We start from the raw sequence: 21,976 nt of genomic DNA on the forward strand, positions 1-21,976 counted from the left end.
TGAAATTATTGTATCTCGGACATCTTCTATCAAACGACATTTTGAAACAAACCAAAAAGAAATTTCAGAGTTAAATATTACTGAAAGGAAAGAAGTTATTTCTCAACGCTTGAAGGTAATTGAAAACCAATCTAATTTGTTAAGTAAATTCGTAAAAACTTCTAATAATGTCACTGAAGCAAGTTTTGAAATTTCTCATTTAATTGCCAAACACTCAAAACCATTTTGTGAGGGCGAGTTTTTAAAAACGGTCATGTTAAAAGCTGCTCCTAGTTTATTCCAAGATTTTAATAATAAAGATAAGATACTTCAGAGAATTCAAGAATTACAACTAAGTAGAAATACAATTAAAGAAAGAATTTTAAAAATGACCGTCAATATTTCTGATCAACTTCAGTCTGATATTAATAGTTGTGATTTCTTCTCGATTTGTTTGGACGAAACAACAGATATAAAGTCATCTGCTAGATTAGCAATTTTCGCACGTTTTTCAAACGGGAATGAAATGCGTGAGGAACTTTTAAAATTAGCTAATATACCAGAAAGAACAAGAGGTACAGATGTTTGTGATATTGTTGTCGATGAATTAAAAAAACTCAACATAAATTTAAAAAAAATTATTTCTGTTACGACGGATGGAGCACCCAATATGACTGGAGCATCAATAGGTTTTGTTAAGTTATTTGAAAAGCATGTTGGACATCCAATAATTGGATTTCACTGCATCATACACCAGCAAATGTTGTGTTCCAAAGTCGGCACAAGTGATTTAAAAGAATTGTCAGAACAAGTTAATAAAATTATTAATTTTATAGTTGCTCGTGATATGCATAAAAGACAATTTAAAAAAATATTAAATGATGTTAACTGTGAATATGATACTCTTTTATTGTGCAATAATGTACGCTGGCTAAGCCGGGCTACATCATTAGAACGATTTGTAAATTGTTTGGACGAAATTCGCCTATTTTTACATGATAATAAGACTGAATTTAAAGAACTTTATAATACAGAGTGGCTTGTAAAATTGATGTTTTTCACAGATCTAACATTACATTTGAACACTTTGAATAAAAAGTTACAAGGACGCGGAAAAACAATTGAAGTCATGTTTGGATTAATAAAAGGTTTTGAAATGAAAATAGATATGTTTATTAACGATGTCAAACCTGGAAAATTTCTATACTTTCCAAAAGTGAAAAAAATGTTAGGTGAAGTGGACATTTTTGAACAAAGCAATTGGGATTTTACCAATGAATTTTCAAATATTGTTGGTTTGATTAAAATACAGTTTTCACAAAGGTTTCATGATTTTAAGAAAATTGAAAAATTAATAAAAATTATTAATTATCCCGATTTATTCGATGTGCAAGATTTTAATGAATACTATCTTAATTGGATGGAATTAGAAAATTTAGAAATGCAGTTAATCGATTTGCAAACTAATCCAATTTGGACAAATAAATTTGTGAATATGCGAAAGCGTATCGAAGAATTGGAACGTCATCGAATACACAACGAAGAAACAGATTGCGGCGTTGACAACATAATATTAGAAGTATGGAATAATATTCCAGAAAATTTTTCTTCTGTCAAAAAATTAGCAATTTCATTGTTAACAATTTTTTCTTCAACATATGCTTGCAAAAGTCTATTTTCAGTATTAAATCATACACATTCAAAGGCTAGGAACAGATTAACGGAGGAAGATTCGGCAGCATGTATTACCTTGCAATCAACATCATATCAACCAGATATAAAAAACCTTTCAACCAATATGAAGCAAAAGATTTCTAACAAACAATAATAATTTAATATTTTTTTCACATTATTTACATTTTTACATAATTTTCTACATTATAATCATAAATTTTTCATTTATATTTTGTATTTGTATTTTGCTGTGCTAATAAAAATAATTATGGCACGGCTGAAAATTTTTTTTGAATTATGTTATAAATTGGCACGTAGAAAAAAACCTATTTGCCATCCCTGGATTAGATGGAAAGGTTCAAATATCCGATCCGTATGACCGTTGTACTTATTAGTTATTATCGTTTATGACCGTTAAGGGCATTGTTAAATTGAGATATAATTTCATTTAGACTTCTGGTCTTTACTATTAGGTCTGATAAATTTCCCAGTAGCAGTAAATTTAACGAATATTTATCTAACCGTATTCTTCGAACGGATTATTTAAAATGAAATGCATAAATGCTAAAATTAATTTTAAAATTATTATTATACGTTTCTGGTATTAAATACATGAATTATTTAATCAATAATTTCGGGTATCATTGCATTAATGGTTTATAGTTTATACATCACATATTATTAAAATAAATACAATAAAAAAAATAATTAGATTTAACATGCACCTATTTAAAAATTATATTATAAAATATTTTTAAAAAACTTTATTAATATTTTAAATTATAAGGTTTCTAGCATAAACTAGATCGTAATTTACTTAACGAAAATATTGATATTTTAAAAAAATGTAAAAAGTCAGCCATTTGACTTAAATAAGTGTTTTTACCATATAAATTTTTCTAAAAATCAGATTTACAAATTGGCTATATTGAATATTTCGAAAAAAAAATTTATCAATTTTTAAGTTTTTTATTTTCAGTATTAAAAAATAAAAAATAAAAAATGCATTCTAAAAATGTAGCGCAAGTGTCTATGAATTATATTTAAAAGACATTTTTAAAAAATATTGATTAGAACAAAAGTTATTTAATTTGTCAGATCTCCGTGGGACACCCTGTATATTACACACTATGTCACTACGAGAATACGACAGTTATAATACTGAAGTACTTAAATTATTTTGTAATAAACGTGTGTCGTGTATGGATAAGATAAGATTATCGTTTCTACAAAATTTTTATCGGACATAAAATTGATCTAAAATTACAATATGTATAAAATTCTAACCTAACCTAACCGCCCTTGTTAAGTGCTCGCGCCTCTTTTGGGTGGAGCGCCACACAGTTTGGGAACCGCTGCAATAGCTATTTCTTTTTCAGTTAATGTTCGATTAATGTAAAATCCAATATCATGACAATTATAATCAGTATCAATGGTTAATTGCGAGGTTAATTGGGAATCACCACTCAATGGGTTAATATTTGGAATCGTTGATGATTGTTCATTGGAATCCATTACTTTAGACGACTTTTTAAACTCTTGATACAGTAGACGGCGATAGTTCTCGTTTGGACTAGGGGTGGAGAATAATCGATAGTCGTAACCATCGATAGCTTCCGATTGTTTGTAGTTGTACTATCGATAACTATCGATAGTTTTCGATAGTATTTTTGTCTAAGTGCTGATGATAAAAAACATACTTTTTTTTCAATTTTGAATCGATGACGCCGTGAGAACTGCTTTCACAATACTTCTGCGGCATAGTCGAAAAACTTACTTAAACACAATATTAATTGTGACAATAAATAAAAACATTATGTCATTAAGTCAAATGATTTATTTTATTGCGTACAAAAAAATTGAATATCAATTTTTCATAAATTATAACATTGTAAAATAAATATTTAATAATGAACATAGTAAAAGGAACTTCAACAAACTTAGGAAGTATAAAATAATTAGTACATTTAACAAATATGATTAAAGGAACTTTAAAAACTTTAGTAAATATAATATAAATAGTTCTCTAATAACATAAAATGAAAATAAGTAATAACTGGTTTTTAGTTATATAATTCAACAAAATAAAATGTTTAAGATAAAATAGGTAATATAACAAATGATAAAAGGAACTTTAACAACTGAAATAAATATAAAATAAATAGTCCACTGTCTTTTAACAACTTAAATAAATATAAAATAAATAGTCCACTGTTTTGTAATGATATAAAAAGAAAATAAGTGATAACTGGTTAACATAATAAAAAGTTCTCTGTTTTTAACATCATAAAATGAAAAAAAAGTTATTATCTTTATCAACCAAATAAAAAAAAATTTTGTAATAAAATGATTAAACAAATTATAATAACCTATCGTTTTGATTTATAAATATCAACATATTTACATTTTTAGCTTTTAATCTAGACCGCCTGTCCGAAACAACTATACCAGCCTTACTGAATATCCTTTCAGATGGGACTGAAGTGGCAGGAGCACATAAGATTTTTTTAGCACAAGTGGGAATAGTCCCAAGACTATCATTATTAACCTGAAATATTAAAATTATAATTTTATAGATTTAAAGTGAGTTTGTCACTATTTAGATTTTAATTTTTAGGTAGGTACTTACATTCCAGAATATTAAAGGATCCATATCATTATTTGTATTAGGACGTTCCATGTATTCTTTTAAATAAATGATTGAATTGGCAGTCACCGTCCTGTTTTTACTTTTTTCAGCTATTCTTGTCTCCAGAAAATCAAATAATGATTTACCAGGGTTAGATGCCGATTCTGTAGTATCATGACTTTCCTCTGGATTTTGTGGTAATAATGATTCTTGCAAAGACATTTCGCTCTGAAGTAAAGAAACTGCACATTTAGCATTATCAGAAGATCTAAAAGCCTCTTTTTTCAGTCTTGGATCTAATATTGTAGCTAAACGAGTTAAAGTACGTTCTTCATAATGGAATAACCTTGTTTTAACACTTTCAACTGTCTTTTTTAGTATAATCTTTCCTTCTGAAGAACTTGGTTGTAGATTAATAAGATGATTATACATACCATACACTAAAGGTATAATCAATGAAATGGTAACATAATTACCTAAACAGAAAATGATCATATAAAATAAAAATATTTTAAACATAATCTATATTATAAATTACCTGATATTTTTTTGGTTGCATCATCAAAACAACTCAATATTTCAATTAAATCTTGTAGAACCAAAGTATCTTCTAAATTTAAAACTGCAGGTGCATTAGGCATTCTTAATAATACAATTGTTATATCATTCTTCAGTTCTAGTATTCTTTTTATCATATGATACATACTGTTCCACCTTGTAGGAACTTCTTGAATAACTTTTAGAGGCTTTTTGTTTTGATTTTCTTGCTCAGCTATTAGCTTATGTGTAGCTATGTTACTGCTTTTAAAATAAGTCACCAAATTTTTACATTTTTTTATAACACAATCAACTTCTTTAAGTTTTAATGAATCTTGGACGACCAAATTTAGTGTGTGAGCAAAACAAGGAAGGTGACGTATTTTTAGTATTTGACAAGCTTTAATCATTGAAGATGCATTGTCTGTTACTATTGTAACAACTTTATTAACAATATCCCAATCTTTTATTATAAGGTTTATTTCTGTTGCAATATTCTCACTAGTATGACTAATGTCCATTTTGTTAGTGGACAAAACTGTACAATGCATTTTAAAGTCTTTATCAATAAAATGACAAGTAACTGTTAAAAAACTTTCATTTGCTCTGGAAGACCATAAATCACATGTCAAACTTACATGACAAACATTTTGAAGTAGAGCAAATAATTTATCTTTACATGTTTCATAATTTTGCTTTAATAGAGAGTCTCTTAACGTTGACCTACTTGGTAATACATACCTTGGATCAAGTATTTTAACAAGATTTTGGAATCCTGTGTCTTCAACAATTGAAAAAGGTTGGAAGTCTTTACAAACCATTAGAATCAACGCCTTATCTATTTCTTTTTTGCGGTTGTTGTCACGGTCATAAACATTTTGTTTTTTAAAATATGTGGATATTGAATTACTACTTTGAGTATCTTCATCATCTGACTCAACTATAGTAGATTGTATTTCTGGGTGCATTCTTTTAAGATGGTCTTTGAGATTACTGGTATTGCCACTGGTTCTGTACTCTTTTTTACATTTGCAACATTTTGCAAGTTTTTTATCTGCATTTCTAGTAAAATATGTCCAAACATTAGAAATTTTCCTTTTACCCATTTTGATGGAAAGATGAACGTTTACTTATTAAAAAAATTAAAAACTTAACAAGATAAAACAAATAAATACTATAATAATCACAATATAAAATGAAATTTCAAATTATTGATAGTGATAACGACTGTCGACTATTGAAAACTATCGATGGTGGCCTTCAAACTATCGATGTTATACGATAGTAGTAACTATCGATAACTATCGATAGCACTATCGATAGTTCTCCACCACTAGTTTGGACCGTATCTTAAAGAAAGAAGTTATAGAATTTTGATTTTTTTGTGACACTTCAACAAACATTTAATTCAGACTCTTTACTTTATATCTGAAATAATTATAACACAAAATAATATAATAGTTTTACAACTAAAAATGCATAATGGATTATTCTAAGTCTAACGCTCATGTGAATATATGATCCTAGTATTAATACTTAAATAATAATAAAGCAACTAGAAAAAATGACTTAAAAATATTACGATTCTAAATAATTTAGATGAAGAATATTATATAATATGCCTATTATTAGTTTAAAAAATACTTAATTATAATTTTTTCATTTTAATTAATAATATTAATTTAAGAAAAAATTATGTGCACTTGTGAAAAATAAATATTATAAATAATATAGGTACTCACCAATGACAATAATATGATTATATACTTTTAAAATGTTTATTTTATCTGCCTTGTTTCTTCGATGACGATTAAATGAAAAATGATTTAAATTAAATTGATAAAAAATAATATGTTTTAAAATAAATGTACATATTTAAGACCTAACCTAACCTAACCCAACCTTTAAAAAAAAACATCATTGTAGCATATTAATATCTAAATAAACACAACACAAATTCCCGCTGGAAAAACAAGTAACACAGACACATGAAGGCACGGAGCCACAAGATAAAAATATAAATTGCATGTATACTTTAATAGGATAATAATAACATAATATTATTTAAAAATATTAATGTACGTTAGTACCTACCTATATAGTTATCAATGATAACTTATCATCATCGGTCACAATAATTTAATAATTATTACTATATATTTTGTTTGTTACATTCGATATCAGTGGTGCTATTTAAATAACAGTTTTATAAATAATTAAAAATATAATAGAATAATAAGTACATTATTTAAAACTAAATTAATTTTCTTTCCGAATTAGTGCAGGACTTTATGTAATATTAAAATAGTTCATAACGAACCACATATTTTTGTTTGTGTAATTCCCTTTAAAATTTATCAAAATTAAAAATTGAATTTTTTTTGGTTTGGAGGGGGTCCAGACACCTTGGACACCCCCCCAAAATACGCCACTGTTTAATGAAGTAATTACTTCTATCTCCAGTCGATTATTAGCCGAATTTATGTTTGGAAATTAACTGCACGTTTGTAAACATAACAAAGCTAAATAATTTGTAGATAATTTGTCTAAGTTAAGGGATAGATAGCAAGATTTGTACTTAGCGGCATGGTCTTAAAGGCCGAAGCCAAGAAGAAGAAGAAGATGTCTAAGTTGAGCACTAAACGTAGTAACGTTTATGATACCACCATCGAACTATTTAACTATCAACCAGAAGCAAACAGTTCTATGTCTACAAATCCTATAGTTGAAAAGATGTTTGATTTTAATTCAACACCACAGCCTAAGCAAGGTTCTGGTCTATATAAAGATGTAATACCGAAAACGCAATTAGTTTATTATGACGATCCGAATGAACTAGTGACTAAATTACATCTTTTGACATCATCACAAAGTGTTGGTAATACTGGTGTTAATAATGAAATTATTTCTATTTTAGAAGAATTACGATAGATGAATATTATAGTATAATTGCTACATCAAAAAATATAGCTAACGAGCTACATCGACCAGCGATAAAAAAAATATTTCCCAGGCGTAGTGTGGTAGTCGGTTTATTGATGACCTCTGGCAAGCAGATTTAATGGACATGCAATATCATTAAAAAGAAAAACTACCTAGGGTTTTAAATATATTTTAGTTGTCATAGACACATATTCAAAATATGTATGGGTTGAGCCACTAAGAAATAAAACAGGGGTAGAATGTACAAAAAGTATGTTTAATATATTTAAAAAATCTTATCCAAAATTGTTAGACGGATAATGGTACTTATACTAGTAATTTATCAGCTAAAAGATGGATCAAATATCTTTGGTGGTTTTTATGAACAAGAAATTAAACTAACCGATTTCCCAGACACCTTTATCGTTGAACGTGTGATACAAAAATTTTGAAATAAAATGTTTGTTAAATGGTCAGGTTTTGACGGACCTCTGGACATTTCGCCGCCACCGTTCCGCCGCCGGATGTTTCGCCACCACCGTTTTGGTAGTGATAAGCTTTTGAATGATAAGAGTGGTTGTACTATGGTATAACAGCCGTTACACTGTGACCAACTTTAGGTGGTGTTGGATAGCAAGTCGAGGGATATTTTTGATTTGCGGAGCGGAGCGATTTACGTCTCTATGAGTTTGTTTATGCTCAACAAGTAAATGCGTTTAGTATATCCATATAATTATCAAATTTCATATTATTTTTAATTATATATTTCTTTACACCTGTGTCAAAATATGGTATTAAATTATTTTTTAAATCATGGAAAAAATTTGCTGTCTGAATAGCATATATCAAAGAATCAGTATCCGAGTATAAAGAAGTAATTTTAGAACCATATTTTTTCTTCATTACATAATAATGAAAGTCATACATAAATGTTTTTGAAACGTCTAAAATTGCAAATCCTACATAAATTGCTTTATCGAATTTAATAGTCTCCTTATGCTGATGAATAGCCATAAGATTCTTGGTGTATATAGTCCTATCCTTAAAACTAGTTTTTGACATTAATTTCCTTGCCTTTTTCTCAGATGAAACCAGTTCTATAGCAGTTCTAGACCGAACGTTTTCCATAAATTTTCCGAAAACACTCTTAATTAACAACTTCCAGAAATTTTTTTCAAACTCGTTTTTAGCCTCTACTATCATACTTATAGATAATTCAATGTATGATGCCATCCAATAACTTTGAGAAAAGCTGATAGCTCGATAGATTTTCGTTACTTTAATACTGTTTTAAATCGCCTGTTTCAAGTTTTTTTTATAATGTACTATACAGGGTGTCCCACGGAGTTCTGACGAATGAAATAACTTGAAATTAATCAATATTTTTTCATTTTTGTTTTAAATTTATTTAATAGATGGTTGTACTACACGTATGATATAAACTTTTATTTTTTATGTTTTTGAATAAAAAATAAAAAAATTTTAATTTGATTTTAATTTCTTTGAAAAAAATTCAAAATAGCGAATCTGTAAACATATTGAAAAAATAGATTTAACGTTTACAGTATTTAATTTGTGTAAGCTGTTAGCGAATTATTAACATTTAAACACTCGTTCAATTTACTGCTACTGGGCAATTTATAAAACCCAACAGTAAAAACCAGAAGTCAAAATGAAATTATATCTCAATTTAAGGAAACCGATAACGGTGATAATCGATAATAAGTTATATGTAATAAGTACAATGGTGAATGGTCATAGTAATTGGACAGTTGGTCCTTCCTATCCAATTCCCTCTCCCACCAGAATACCGACCGTCGAGTGAACAACGTCAAGCCTTCAGTCTGCAGGGTCGTTGTAGATCATATAGTAATATAGAGAGGGCCTTACGATCGAGATTTGAAGCGAACTAGGTGTACTTCCAGTTATACCTCAACACACAATATGTACTATTGACTGTCTTCATTATTATATTATTTAATGCATTTAATCGGATAAAATTCTATACCATATAAATCGAATAATTGTTCGATCGACTTGAAACCGGTACCATTAGATTACAGACGTCCCCGTGTGCGCTCCAGTTAAGAGAACTTCTGTTACGCGTTCGGTAAACAACGGTAACAATGATCCAGTGGTTGGTCTGACAGGGCCTTTTGCAGCACTTTCGAACGACATACTAACATGTGTTGCTATAAAATAAAATAATCATTTAAAAAATTTAATTACTCCATTTATAAAACATGAGTTACCTACTCTGCCCAATGATATCCTTTTCATCAGGTGCACTGTTGACAATTGGTTGTTCCAGTGGTTGGTCTAACACTTCTTCCACTATTGTGGCACCCTCGGGTGACATATCGATGACAACATGGTTTCCTAAGAAGGTGCAATCTAAAACAAAAAAAAATAAAAAAAACATTTAAATATAACACATTAGTCATTTAAACTAATAAATTACCGATTACACTAAGTAGTATATATTTGTATGTTCTGCGTCCATTTTTACAGGGGAAAAAAAAAAGTTCAAGGGGGAAAGTCTCCCTTACAGTACTTTTGACCACCGCGTAGCCAAAATCTCAAAAACCCTAATGTATGTTCTGCGTCCATTTTTACAGGGAAAAAAAAAAGTTCAAGGAGGAAAGTCCCCCTTACAGTACTTTTGATCACCGTGTGAGATTTCTTCATTTTCAAGGGGACATTTCTACATGCTCCACCGTGTAACACAAAATCTCAAAAGTGTGATTTCTTAAATATTTTATGTAACCACATGTAACACACCACCGTGTAACACATCACAGAACTGTGTATAGTTAGTTATATAATTTGTTACACAAACAAAATATTTATATATTTTTTCTTTTAGTTTAGTAGTAAAAATAATTTAAGAAAATATATATTATTTATTAAATATTATTTTATTTACAAATACAATTATATATTAATTTTAAAAAATTATTTACACAAGTTTTCTTACTTCTCTAGTAAAAGGTACATATTCTACAATACGATCATGAATTAATGAACAATAAGCAGTTACACCTGTAAGCGATTCTGATGCTTCAATTTCTAATTGAACATCTACTGCTGAGGCTGTGGCTGAATCGTTCTGCTTCGAAGTATCAATGACTATAATTGGAGCATTTGATAGAAAAGTGGATGGACTCAATATCGGGTTCCGTATATTTTTTTCATAGTACGATTCTTGAAACGATGTATACATATTATACAATAAGGTAAAATTATTTTTCGAAAAATCTAAATTCAAATTATCGTATGGATAAGCTATCGAGTTCAGAAATACTTTAACGTTTGTTAGATTACAATGATCGAATATACTACAATCTTTTGATAACACATTTTTGCGTCCTTTCTGTAATCCAATTATGATGAATCGTGGTTTTTCTAATTTTGAAGCAGTTTTCAAATTCCACACAACTTTCTTACTGGTTCCGAGTTCAGGATATTCAAAAGTTTCAAAAGATCTAAAAGGAATAAACAAACTTTTTTCTTTTTCTATAAGTTTCAATAATTTTAACCTTTCTTCGTCGTCGACTGTTATATGTGGGACCTTCCAGACTATTTTGTTTAAAACGACTTTACCTTCAGTAGCAGTTGCACCACTTTTAACTTGTAAAGCATTTAAATCACTATGACTTCGGGTTAATATTAATTCCAATCTAGAATTCACTAGTATTCTTTTATAGTCTTCAAACAAACCTAACCAATAGGCAATATTTCAATGGAATGCAAGCACTAAATTCACCTTTATCATTTTCCGATTGCGCTGCGTTTTTAAAATTCCAGCCAGCATTTTCATAACAATTGTAGTTATCTGGTGTACCGGATAAGTAACCTTTCAACGAGCTAGTGATTCCCAGAACACGTGTGCTATCTACTTCTATCCCATTGATTTCCAATCGTACTTGTTCGAAGAGATACGAGAAACCGTTATTTGATAGTTTCACTTTACCAGTTTCAGTAATTTTTCCTTCCAAAAAAATAAAGCTTTCGTGTAGATATGGATAAACATCCGTTTGCTGGATTGAAATACGTATTTCGTCATTATTATTAAAGGAGGTTGTATACGGTGTGTATGAATGATATTCAATTTTCGTAATTTTAGAATCCGTCTCGTACTGCGAAGTTATATCCAAAATATCACTTTCAGGCATTCTGCTTTAATTGGTAACCCAGAGCTTGCAAAATTTTTTTATTCTTCACCGTCAATTTTTTTATTTTATTTGATGTTACTGGTAGCACTTTAGTCTTATGACTAGTTGTACTGATCCGAAGTAGTGGGTTTATATTGAATTTTAATCCCATCTCAAGACCCGTAACGTTTAATATGTAACACAATTGTTAATGTCTCCCCCAAATTGTCAATCGGATTATGATCTTGATCAACTAACTGAACGGTTATCGTATCAATATTTGTTTTATTCAATTTGTAATATATTAAATTTGATGGTGACTGTACTACTTTCGATCCTGACGTTTCACTAGGGAAAAACTCATAAATCGAATGACTTTGAAGATGGTTGTTGAATGATCCTTGAGCTATATTGCACATTACTTTTATAGAATTAATTGTGTTTAAATTCACAGCTTTTTCTGATCTATGAGTTTCATACTCTGGCTTATATTCTCGTTTTTCAAAACCTAATACAGGTGCTATGCTATGTAAAACCTCAAAGTGTAGTATTCCATTACATTTTATGTATGATCTGAAGTCGTTAGAATCAACCGAAATGTCGAATGTTAACTTATTTTTGAATTTTTCATTATAAATATTTATTTGCTCCATAACTCGATGTTTAATATCTTTAATTCCATAACATCCTTCTTCCAGTTTAATATAGCACCATAAACGATCATTATTATTATTATTATGGTCGTTTACTTGTATAGCAAATTTATTATTATCTTTGTTGATATTCGGGAATGAATTAAATGTCTGCAAACATAACAAAGCAATTTCTGAGTCTTCGTAAAGGTTTATAGACGGAAAATAATTTGCAGATAATATGGTTTTGTCTCCGGTTAAACTTAAAGTAACTGACTCATACATCCTGATATCTGAGATTCAAATTTAATAATGAGACTCGTGACGTTTAATATGTAGAACAACTGTCAATGTCTCATTAAAGTTATCGATCGGATTATTGTTTTGATCAACTAACTGTACAGTTATTGAATCAATATTTGTTTTGTTTAATCTGTAATATATAAGGTTTAGCGGAGATTGAATAACCTTCGTTCCTGTTCTCCCACTAGGGAAAAACTCATATATTGAATGACTTTGAAGTTGATTGTCGAATGACCCATATGCTATATTGCACACTACTTTTATAGAGTTAATTGTGTTTAAATTAGCAGCTTTACTCGACCGATGGGCTTCATACATTGGCTCATAGGTTCTCTTTTCAAATCCAAAAATAGATGCTATACTGTTTGGAATATTTAACTTTAGTCTTCCATTGCATTTAATGTATGTTCTAAAATCTATGGGGTCAATAGATACGTTGAATGTTAGCTGTGTTCTACATTCATTATTAAAGTGGAATAACTCTTTTGCGATTTTGTTGTTAATATCTTCAATTTCATAACATCCTTCATCCAAAATAAATATAAACGTTTTTAGGATATATTTATTACTTCTTGAAGGAATTACTTCTATCTCCAACCGGTTATTAACTGAATTTATATTTGGAAATAAATTGTATGTTTGCAAACATAACAAAGCTATTTCCGAATCCTCGTAAACGTTTAGAGACGGAAAATAATTTGTAGATAATATAGTCGAATTCCCAGTCAAACTTAATGTAATAGATTCATACATTGTAAAAATTCAAGACATAAATGACCACAGTTGAATGTGTTGAAATCTTGATAGTTAGAATAGTTATACACTATTTTAAACTGTTTAAAATAATGCTGTAATTCAATTGGTGGAGGTAAATCACCAAAGCTATCAAAATAAACAACTTTATCTTTATTTTTATGAAACGCTACCCAATGACTTCCATCACCTGAAGATATGTCTAAGTTTAATATACCACATTCAATGGCATGTGGTTGTTTAGGTAACTTATCACGTGAAAAGACTCCACGGAAGTGATTGATTTTCAACTTTTTAACATATTTTATAATATCTTGGGACGTAAGCGGTCTGTCAGGTAGCGTGATCATCAGTTTTTTTTCCTAGACCAATTATTGTTTAAACCGTTACCTTTTTTTCGTTTTGAATTTTGAATTACGTTATACACGCTAGCACCTCCAGACATCAAACTACCAAGAGCTGACAATCCTGCAAATATAGGTATTAAGGGAATAACGCCTCCTGACTGGCCTGGTGTAAAAATCAACCTTTTACCGCCATTATTTTTCTTTATGGTTCTTTTTTTCTTCGCGGCTATCATACCATTTTTTTTGATAACACGTTTACGTTTAGTTTTGCAACCCATGCCTATTTTTCTTTTAGCTTTCATCGCGTTTGTTACTGCGTATGCAACCAATTTCTCTTTTCTAGGAGTATCTTTTGCTTTAAATCTTTCCCAAGCACGATTTTCTAACACTTGATCAGCTTTATGTCGATCGTCTAAATTATTACTCGTTGCATATACAATATCGTGATCACGACAAGCAGCGTCCAATGGGTTTATTCCTTTATCACCGTGATCTAGCCTATTTTTTAATTTTGTACCAGGACCACAATACTGATAGCCTGGAACATGGGCTTCAACCGGGAGACTATTTATAAGGAAGTTTACAAATCCTTTACCAGTCTTGTCTGATTTACACTTACGAGTTGAACGTTTCATCTATAACTGATTCTCGATTGAAAAATTCTAGAGTATTTATAAGAAAAATAAAATGAATTTGATTGAACAGAAGGATAAATTAGATGTTATAAATGTAGATGTTCAGATAGTAAAAAAACCTTCAAGACACGGTTCGTTATTACCTGATACTATACGTGCTATACTAGTGGGTCCTAGTGGTTCAGGAAAAACAAATATAATGTATAATCTGATCACCCACAAAATCGGTTTAAGATTTGAAAACATTTATTTGTACTCTAAAACCTCTAATCAGGAAAAATATGTTTTATTAAAAAAAATAATAGATGATATACAAGGTGCTAATATGTACATATTTACTAGCGCCGATAAAGTTATAAAACCGAACTTAACTAAGAAAAATTCCATTATAATTTTTGATGATGTTATATGTGGTCCGCAATCTGTAATCAGAGATTACTTTAACATTGGTAGACATTCAGGTGCTAGCTCTGTATTTTATTTAGCACAAACATATTCTAAAATATCGAAAAAGTTAGTAAGAGATAACGCAAACTTTTTAATAATACAGAAACAAGATGATACAAACTTACGACATATATTCAACGATCATTCGTCTGCAGATATGGATTTCACTGAATTTTGGAAAATTTCTCATTTATGCTGGAATCACAGTGATTATGGGTTTATGGTTATCGACAAGACTCGGGAAATGAATGAAGGAAGATATAGATGTAGTTTTCATACATTTATTAAAATTAAATAAGTACTGAAATTAGTTGTTGTTTGATATTGTAAATTATAAGTAAACCTTAATATTATTTAAGAAAATACTTTATATATTTATATTATATATAAATACCGTAACACAGTTATTATCTACATAGTGTGATCAGGAGTCATACGTTACAGTTATATCGAATTTATTATTTAAAATGAACAAAGAAAAAGCTTTGTTAGAAAATTTAATAGAATCGAAAAAAAATATTAAACGAAAAATAATGGAAATGAAACGTGGTATTATAGATTCTGACAACTATTACCGTGATGTATTTAAACCAATAATCGAACCACTGAGTACACGGAGAGAAAAAAATATCCCATGTAACTCACAACCAGCTGATCAAAAAAATTCTGAAGCCTCGTGTACAAGTGACGAAGATGATGGTGAATTAAATTCATCATTTGCAAATTTTTTTAATAAACGACCTACATTAAAACGTTATGATAAATCCTATGGCATGCATTATGATAATGCTAGTGGATCGTACAAAATAGGAGATCACATCGTAACTTTTAGTCATGGTAACTTACAATTGCTTAATAGATACTATCCATGGACTTTAGGACTATGGTCATTATTATGTGAGAAAGAACCAAAAAATCCAACTATAAAAGATATGGAATCTTATTACGATATTCTGAAAACTTCACGTGTTCATTTAAAAGCAGATGGAAAACCTAAAACCTCAAAGTTTCACAAATGGGCAACTGTTGTAAAACCTTTGTACGAACGAATGAAAAATGAGGAAAAACTGATAAACGAAGAAATAGCTAAAATTAACAACACCAAAACTCCACGATTAAACTTGTCACAATTTAACGATAATTTAGCTAGTCGTAAACGTAGTAAAGTTCATGACAATACAACAATATCAAATGAACCATTTGATTTTAATCCCACAGCAAACAGTTCTATGGTTACAAATCCTACAGTTGAAAATATGTTTAATTTTACTTCATCACCGCACGCTAAGCAAGGTTCTGGCTTATATAAAGATGTAGTATCTCAAACACAATTAGTTTATTATGACGATCCGAATGAGCTAGTAACTAGATTACATCTTTTAACATCATCAAAAAGTGTTGGTAATACAGGTGTTAATAATGAAATTATATCTATTTTAGAAGAATTACGTGAGAGAAATATTATAGTCTAATGACAATATTAGAGAATATAGCTGATGAGCTACATCGACCAGCAAGAAAAATATTTCCTAGACGTAATGTGGTAACACGGTTTATTGATGATCTATGGCAAGCTGATTTAATGGATATGCAATCTCATTCTAGACAAAATTATGGTTTTAAGTATATTTTAGTAGTCATAGATACATATAGTAAGTACGTATGGGTTGAGGCACTGAAAAATAAAACATCGAAGGAATGTACAAAAGGTATGTTTAATATATTGAAAAAAGCACATCCGAAGTTGTTACAGACAGATAATGGTACAGAATTTTATAATATTCAATTTCAACATTTAATGAAAAAATATAAAATTAGACACTACAGTTCATACAGTGTTATTAAATGTTCAATTTGTGAACGTGTGATCCAAACTCTGAAAAATAATATATATACAAAACTAAATTATACAAAATTATAATAATACAAAACATAGAACAATCAAATGTACACCGAATGAAGCTCGAATGGGTACAAGCAATATTAAATTTAATATACAAATAAATGATTCATTATATAAACCAAAATTTAAAGTTAATGACAAAGTAAGAATATCTAAGTATAAACATATATTTAGTAAAGGATATACACCAAATTGGACAACAGAAATATTTACAGTTTCAAAAGTTTTACAGACAAATCCAGTAACTTATCAACTAAAAGATGGATCAGACAATATCATCTTAGGTGGTTTTTATGAGCAAGAAATTAAATTAACTGATTTCCCAGACACCTTCCTCGTTGAACGTATTATAAAAAAAGTTGGGAATAAAATACTTGTTAAATGGTTAGGTTTTGATTCAAGTCAAAATTCTTGGATAACTTCATCAGATATTTTAAAATAAAAATTTTTTATGTATAAGTTTTTTTTGTTCACATATTTTTTTAAATAAAGATTTTTTTACGTATTAATTAAATTATTTTGTCAGTTTGTAATGCCCATACGCCAATGTATTTATCCCATCATTCATTATATATCTTTTATCATCATTGGCACTGAGAACAAGCTTGTTCATTGTTTTCGAATGAACATGTTTATTCGATTGAATGAAATTCATGTTTCTATGAGATTGTTTTTCCTCAACAGATTTATGGGTTATAAAAGCATTTAATATCTCTATGTAATCAATAAATTTCATATGGTTTTTTATTATATATTTTTTTACACCCTTTGCTTTTTTTTCTACAGTATCATCTATGGTTTTATAAGCGTATAATTTCGGTCTCAAAGAAACGAATTCTTTAAGAATTATTGATTTAAGTTCGTCTTTGAACATTCCTGGTTGGCCCTTATGAATTTCACTAAAGCAATAATGGTCTTTAGGATAATTAGATGTGTCAAAATATGGTAATAAATCATTTTTTAAATCATCGAAAAAATTTACTGTTTGAATAGAATATATCAATGAATCTGTATCCGAATATAAAGAACTAATTTGTTTACCATATTTCTTTTTCATTACATTATAATGAAAATCATACATAAAAGTTTTCGAAACGTCTAAAATTGCTGATCCTACATAAATCGCCTTATCGAATTTAATAGTTTCCTTATGTTGATGAATAGCCATAAGATTCTTAGAGTATATAGTTCTATCCTTAAAATTAGTTTTCGCCATTAATTTATTAGCTTTTTTTTCTGACGAAACCAGTTTTATAGAAGTTCTTGTTCGAACATTTTCCATACATTTTCCAAAAACACTATTAATTAAAAGCTTCCAGAATTCTTTTTCAAACTCGTTTTTAGCTTCTGTTCTCATTTTAGTACAGAATTCAATGTACGATACCATCCATTTCTTTTGAGAAAAGCGGATAGCTCGATGAATTTTTACAAGTTTAAGACCGTGAGAAATCGCTTGTTTTAAATTTTTATAATGAACAATATAGTTTTTTTTCGGTAATAGTGTAGTTAACAATTTCTTAACTTTAGAATTTGGTGGACATTCGTTCAACGGTAAAAACGGGAAATCATTATGAGTCTTATGTAAATGTTTTGGGTAGTCGATATCGACTTCTAATATATACCCAACTTCAGAATCATCAGCAATTTTAGTTACGTCTATGTTTAAGTCATCAACCCATTCAAAATCTTTAAAAGGTAATTCTGTCAACATAGACTTTCCATATAAATTTACACAATCAAGATATGTTATCCATTTAATCGGTTCGATAGAATTATAATTCAATCCTTTGATATTTGGTATGTTTGCTTTAGCAAACCTTTTAGTCGATTGAGTTATCCCACCACGAATTGAATTCTCTATAAACAAAAGCATATTAGAGCATTTTAACCTTTCTAATTCGATCTTTGTATATTTAAGCATACAATCATACGCAAATCCTGGAGCAGTCATATAATGAGCAGGATCTAACTCAAGACTAGATAAACATAAGTCTCTGAAATTTTCAAACACGTCAGCTAGTATAGCAACATCAGTTTTTAAATAATGATCGCTATATTCACCTAATGTCTTTATATTAAAAATGTTCCATACATTTTTCGCATGAACATAATCATCATCAGTAATATATTCATCGGATAAAGAGCTTTAAAAATCAAGCTTTGAAGGTAAAAAAGGTTCATCTAGTTTACTCCAACTATCAACATATTCATACGGGAAGACTCCTTTTCGAGTAACTAGATCTAATACTTTAATAGAAAATACTTTAATAGTTTCTCTAAACTTCAATTTATCTTCGGATAAATTTTTTGCTAGTTTACTTAATTTTTCAGCCATAAAACGGTATGTATCAACAAACTTAATGTTAAATTTTGGTACGATTTCTTTACTGAATGATATATATTTTTCAGATGAATTAGGTATAACATGAATATCTTTATCGTTACACCCAAGTTCTCGAATTATAAAGTGACTGTCATATGTCAGATTATGAAAGAAGATTGGTACAAATGATGGACTAGTTAGCTGAAAATTACATTTAACACAAATACATCGTCTGTAATTTCCAGTTATATGACAGTGATCTTGAACTTTTAACAGATTATTATCTTTAAAAGGTATTAAACATTTTTCACAAACCTTAGCCTTCAGAAAATGTTTTTCTTCTTTTAAAGTTAATTTGTTAATTGGTAAATTAGTTTTATAAATATCATTAATTTTATTTCCTATACTAATCATACTATTCATAAATTTTTTTGCTGCATTTTTACCTCTATATATTACTACTTTTCTAGGAATTTCAAACTTTTTTATTAATTTTTTTGGTATAATATTATAGTCGACTTTTACATAAAACCCGTAACTCATAAGTTTATGTAAATGTGTAATACAAGTTTTTGGTTTTTTACTACTTTGAATGAATTTATCAGGTTGTTTAGGGTTTAAAATACATTCAAAGTCAGCGTATATAACAATCGGGATTCGTTGAGTATTTTTATAGTTTTTGAAATATATGAAATCGTCATCTCCTTCTTCGAACATAATAGGTCTTCCTAATTTATTTTTAATACACATTTCTTTATGTCTAATTAATCCTGTTTCACCCCAAAGTTTGCTTTTACACGGTTTATTTCCAAAACTTGTAAAACATCGCTTACATATAATCAACTTTGAACAATTTTTAGTCCTTTGACTTCTAATAAATCTTGAGAAGTTGTTAATATAACAATAATGAGATGTATTATTATTATCAAATAGAAATAGGTCGAAATGATTTTTTTTTTCAATATTGGTTATATGTAATGGGAAAATTAAATTTTTATTATCTAAGCTGTAAATATTAATTGATACATTGTTTATTTTTTCAAATTTTTTTATCTGAGTTATAGGTGTTGGAAAATCAATACATTTAAAATTAAGCCCACTTTTTGTTTCTAACATATCAAAATATTTTTTGTTAAACTTAGATTTATTCAATCGATTATTGTACTTAGTTAGTATTGAATACTTGAAACATTCGTTATCGTTATTTTTATGTATATAACTGCTTTTTTTTTTTTATATGGTTTGGTAAATCTAAATATGTACTTCCTCCTTTAAGAGGATTAACTTTATTAATTCGTAATTGTAAACAATCTATAGATTTTAGTGACCAACCTGATTTTTTTGATATAAACTGTGCTTCCTCAGATAATAATTTGTTAAACATTTTGTTTAATAAACTATTAAAATCGGATGATTTATATGCTAATACGTTTGAAGTTTTAAACGACATATCTTGTACTTCACCCGTTAACAGTTGTTCATACGTGCTATCAACATGTAAATTAAATTTAATTGTTGACTGCTGGCTTGATTGTGTTAACCTAGAAATTAACATTTCAGAAACATAACTAAAAAATACATGGTAGTCTATTATTTCTTCCTTATTCTTAACAATATACGTTCTCGAACAGCTTTTAAATCGTTCAATTTCAACAAGTCCGCCCTCAGCTGATTCCATCCGTCTACGTTTAGTGATTGTATTTCTTTTCATTATGTAACTGTAAATAAATTTAAAAAAAATAATAATAATAATAATAATAATAATAATATTATTTATTAATACATATTAGTCTTAAATCTTAATCTATATTCAAACATTCTAATTTGGTATATAGAGAATGTATAGAATTCCTTATTCTTTGTCTACATTTATAATATTCATATTGCGAATCTTTGTATTCTAGTTTGAGTTTTTTTTTTCATATTTTAGTTTTTTAATTTTTTGGTTAATTGTTTTAATTTTGTTTTTATACAAATTTTCATCTTCATCTTCTTCGTCAAACGTCGTTTCCAATTGCTCATAACTTTCTTCTATTTCTCGTTTGAGGTACGTTTCCTTTGCAACAGATTCCATTTTTATTAATTTTATTTTGTAACTGTAAATGTTAATATTTATTTATTAATCAATATATTTAATAAAATAAAATAAAACATTGGAATATCTCTTATTTTATTTTACTACTGTTTATTCACAATTTTGGTATAGGTATATATTCTTAAGTGATTCAGATATTATTATTCTGTTAGATATTTAAAGGTATAGTAGTATATGTTTTACTTATTATTTCATCAGAACATAACAAAAAATATAATTTAAGTATGTAATTCAACGACGTCACAGCCACCGAGCATGATCGGATTCGGATCATAGGAACGTGTTGTCAGATCATGATAGTGGTAAGCGAGACGGGCAGCAACGAAGGTGCGATACACCCGTAACGCTGGACCCTCCGGTTAGGAAGATCTCTGGAACCTTGCCATCTACACACATAGATCTAACGTACGAACCTACAATCGCTTCTGTGGAACATAACTTATACCCTACATGTTGTGTATATACATGTTGAGCTTAAGCTTTTACGAATATACTAGTTTGTATTTACATATTATAATTGTTTGTATAGATAAAGTTTTTTACGAATATACTAGTTTTTATTTACATACTCTAATTGTTTGTAAAGGTAATCTAAATTACTGCGTATATTTAAATCATTTAATAAGGATTGATATTCAAAATC

General features: G+C 28.6%; 3 protein-coding genes across 3 annotated transcripts; 1 reads left to right on the plus strand and 2 right to left on the minus strand.

The window, feature by feature from the left end:
• Positions 1 to 253: 253 nt before the first annotated feature.
• On the plus strand, positions 254 to 1,807 carry LOC111042720 (general transcription factor II-I repeat domain-containing protein 2-like). The gene is made up of 2 exons (XM_022327418.1): positions 254 to 554; positions 642 to 1,807. Exons 1-2 carry the CDS (start codon positions 254 to 256, stop codon positions 1,805 to 1,807), a joined length of 1,467 nt encoding a protein of 488 aa, XP_022183110.1.
• Positions 1,808 to 2,958: 1,151 nt separating this feature from the next.
• On the minus strand, positions 2,959 to 5,925 carry LOC111042721 (zinc finger BED domain-containing protein 1-like). The gene is made up of 4 exons (XM_022327420.1): positions 4,821 to 5,925; positions 4,283 to 4,758; positions 4,058 to 4,201; positions 2,959 to 3,288 (listed from the first exon to the last, which is right to left on the minus strand). The coding sequence occupies exons 1-4, from the start codon at positions 5,923 to 5,925 to the stop codon at positions 2,959 to 2,961; spliced, it is 2,055 nt and encodes a 684-aa protein (XP_022183112.1).
• An 11,504-nt stretch (positions 5,926 to 17,429) lies between these two features.
• On the minus strand, positions 17,430 to 21,312 carry LOC111042722. Its single transcript, XM_022327421.1, has 6 exons — positions 21,212 to 21,312; positions 20,858 to 20,956; positions 20,571 to 20,779; positions 19,764 to 19,966; positions 19,129 to 19,439; positions 17,430 to 19,059 (listed from the first exon to the last, which is right to left on the minus strand). The coding sequence occupies exons 1-6, from the start codon at positions 21,310 to 21,312 to the stop codon at positions 17,430 to 17,432; spliced, it is 2,553 nt and encodes an 850-aa protein (XP_022183113.1).
• Between the last annotated feature and the right edge of the window lie 664 nt (positions 21,313 to 21,976).

Source organism: Myzus persicae, unplaced genomic scaffold (genome assembly GCF_001856785.1).
Source record: "Myzus persicae strain clone G006 unplaced genomic scaffold, MPER_G0061.0, whole genome shotgun sequence".
In the NCBI taxonomy this organism is placed as follows: Eukaryota; Metazoa; Arthropoda; class Insecta; order Hemiptera; family Aphididae; genus Myzus; species Myzus persicae.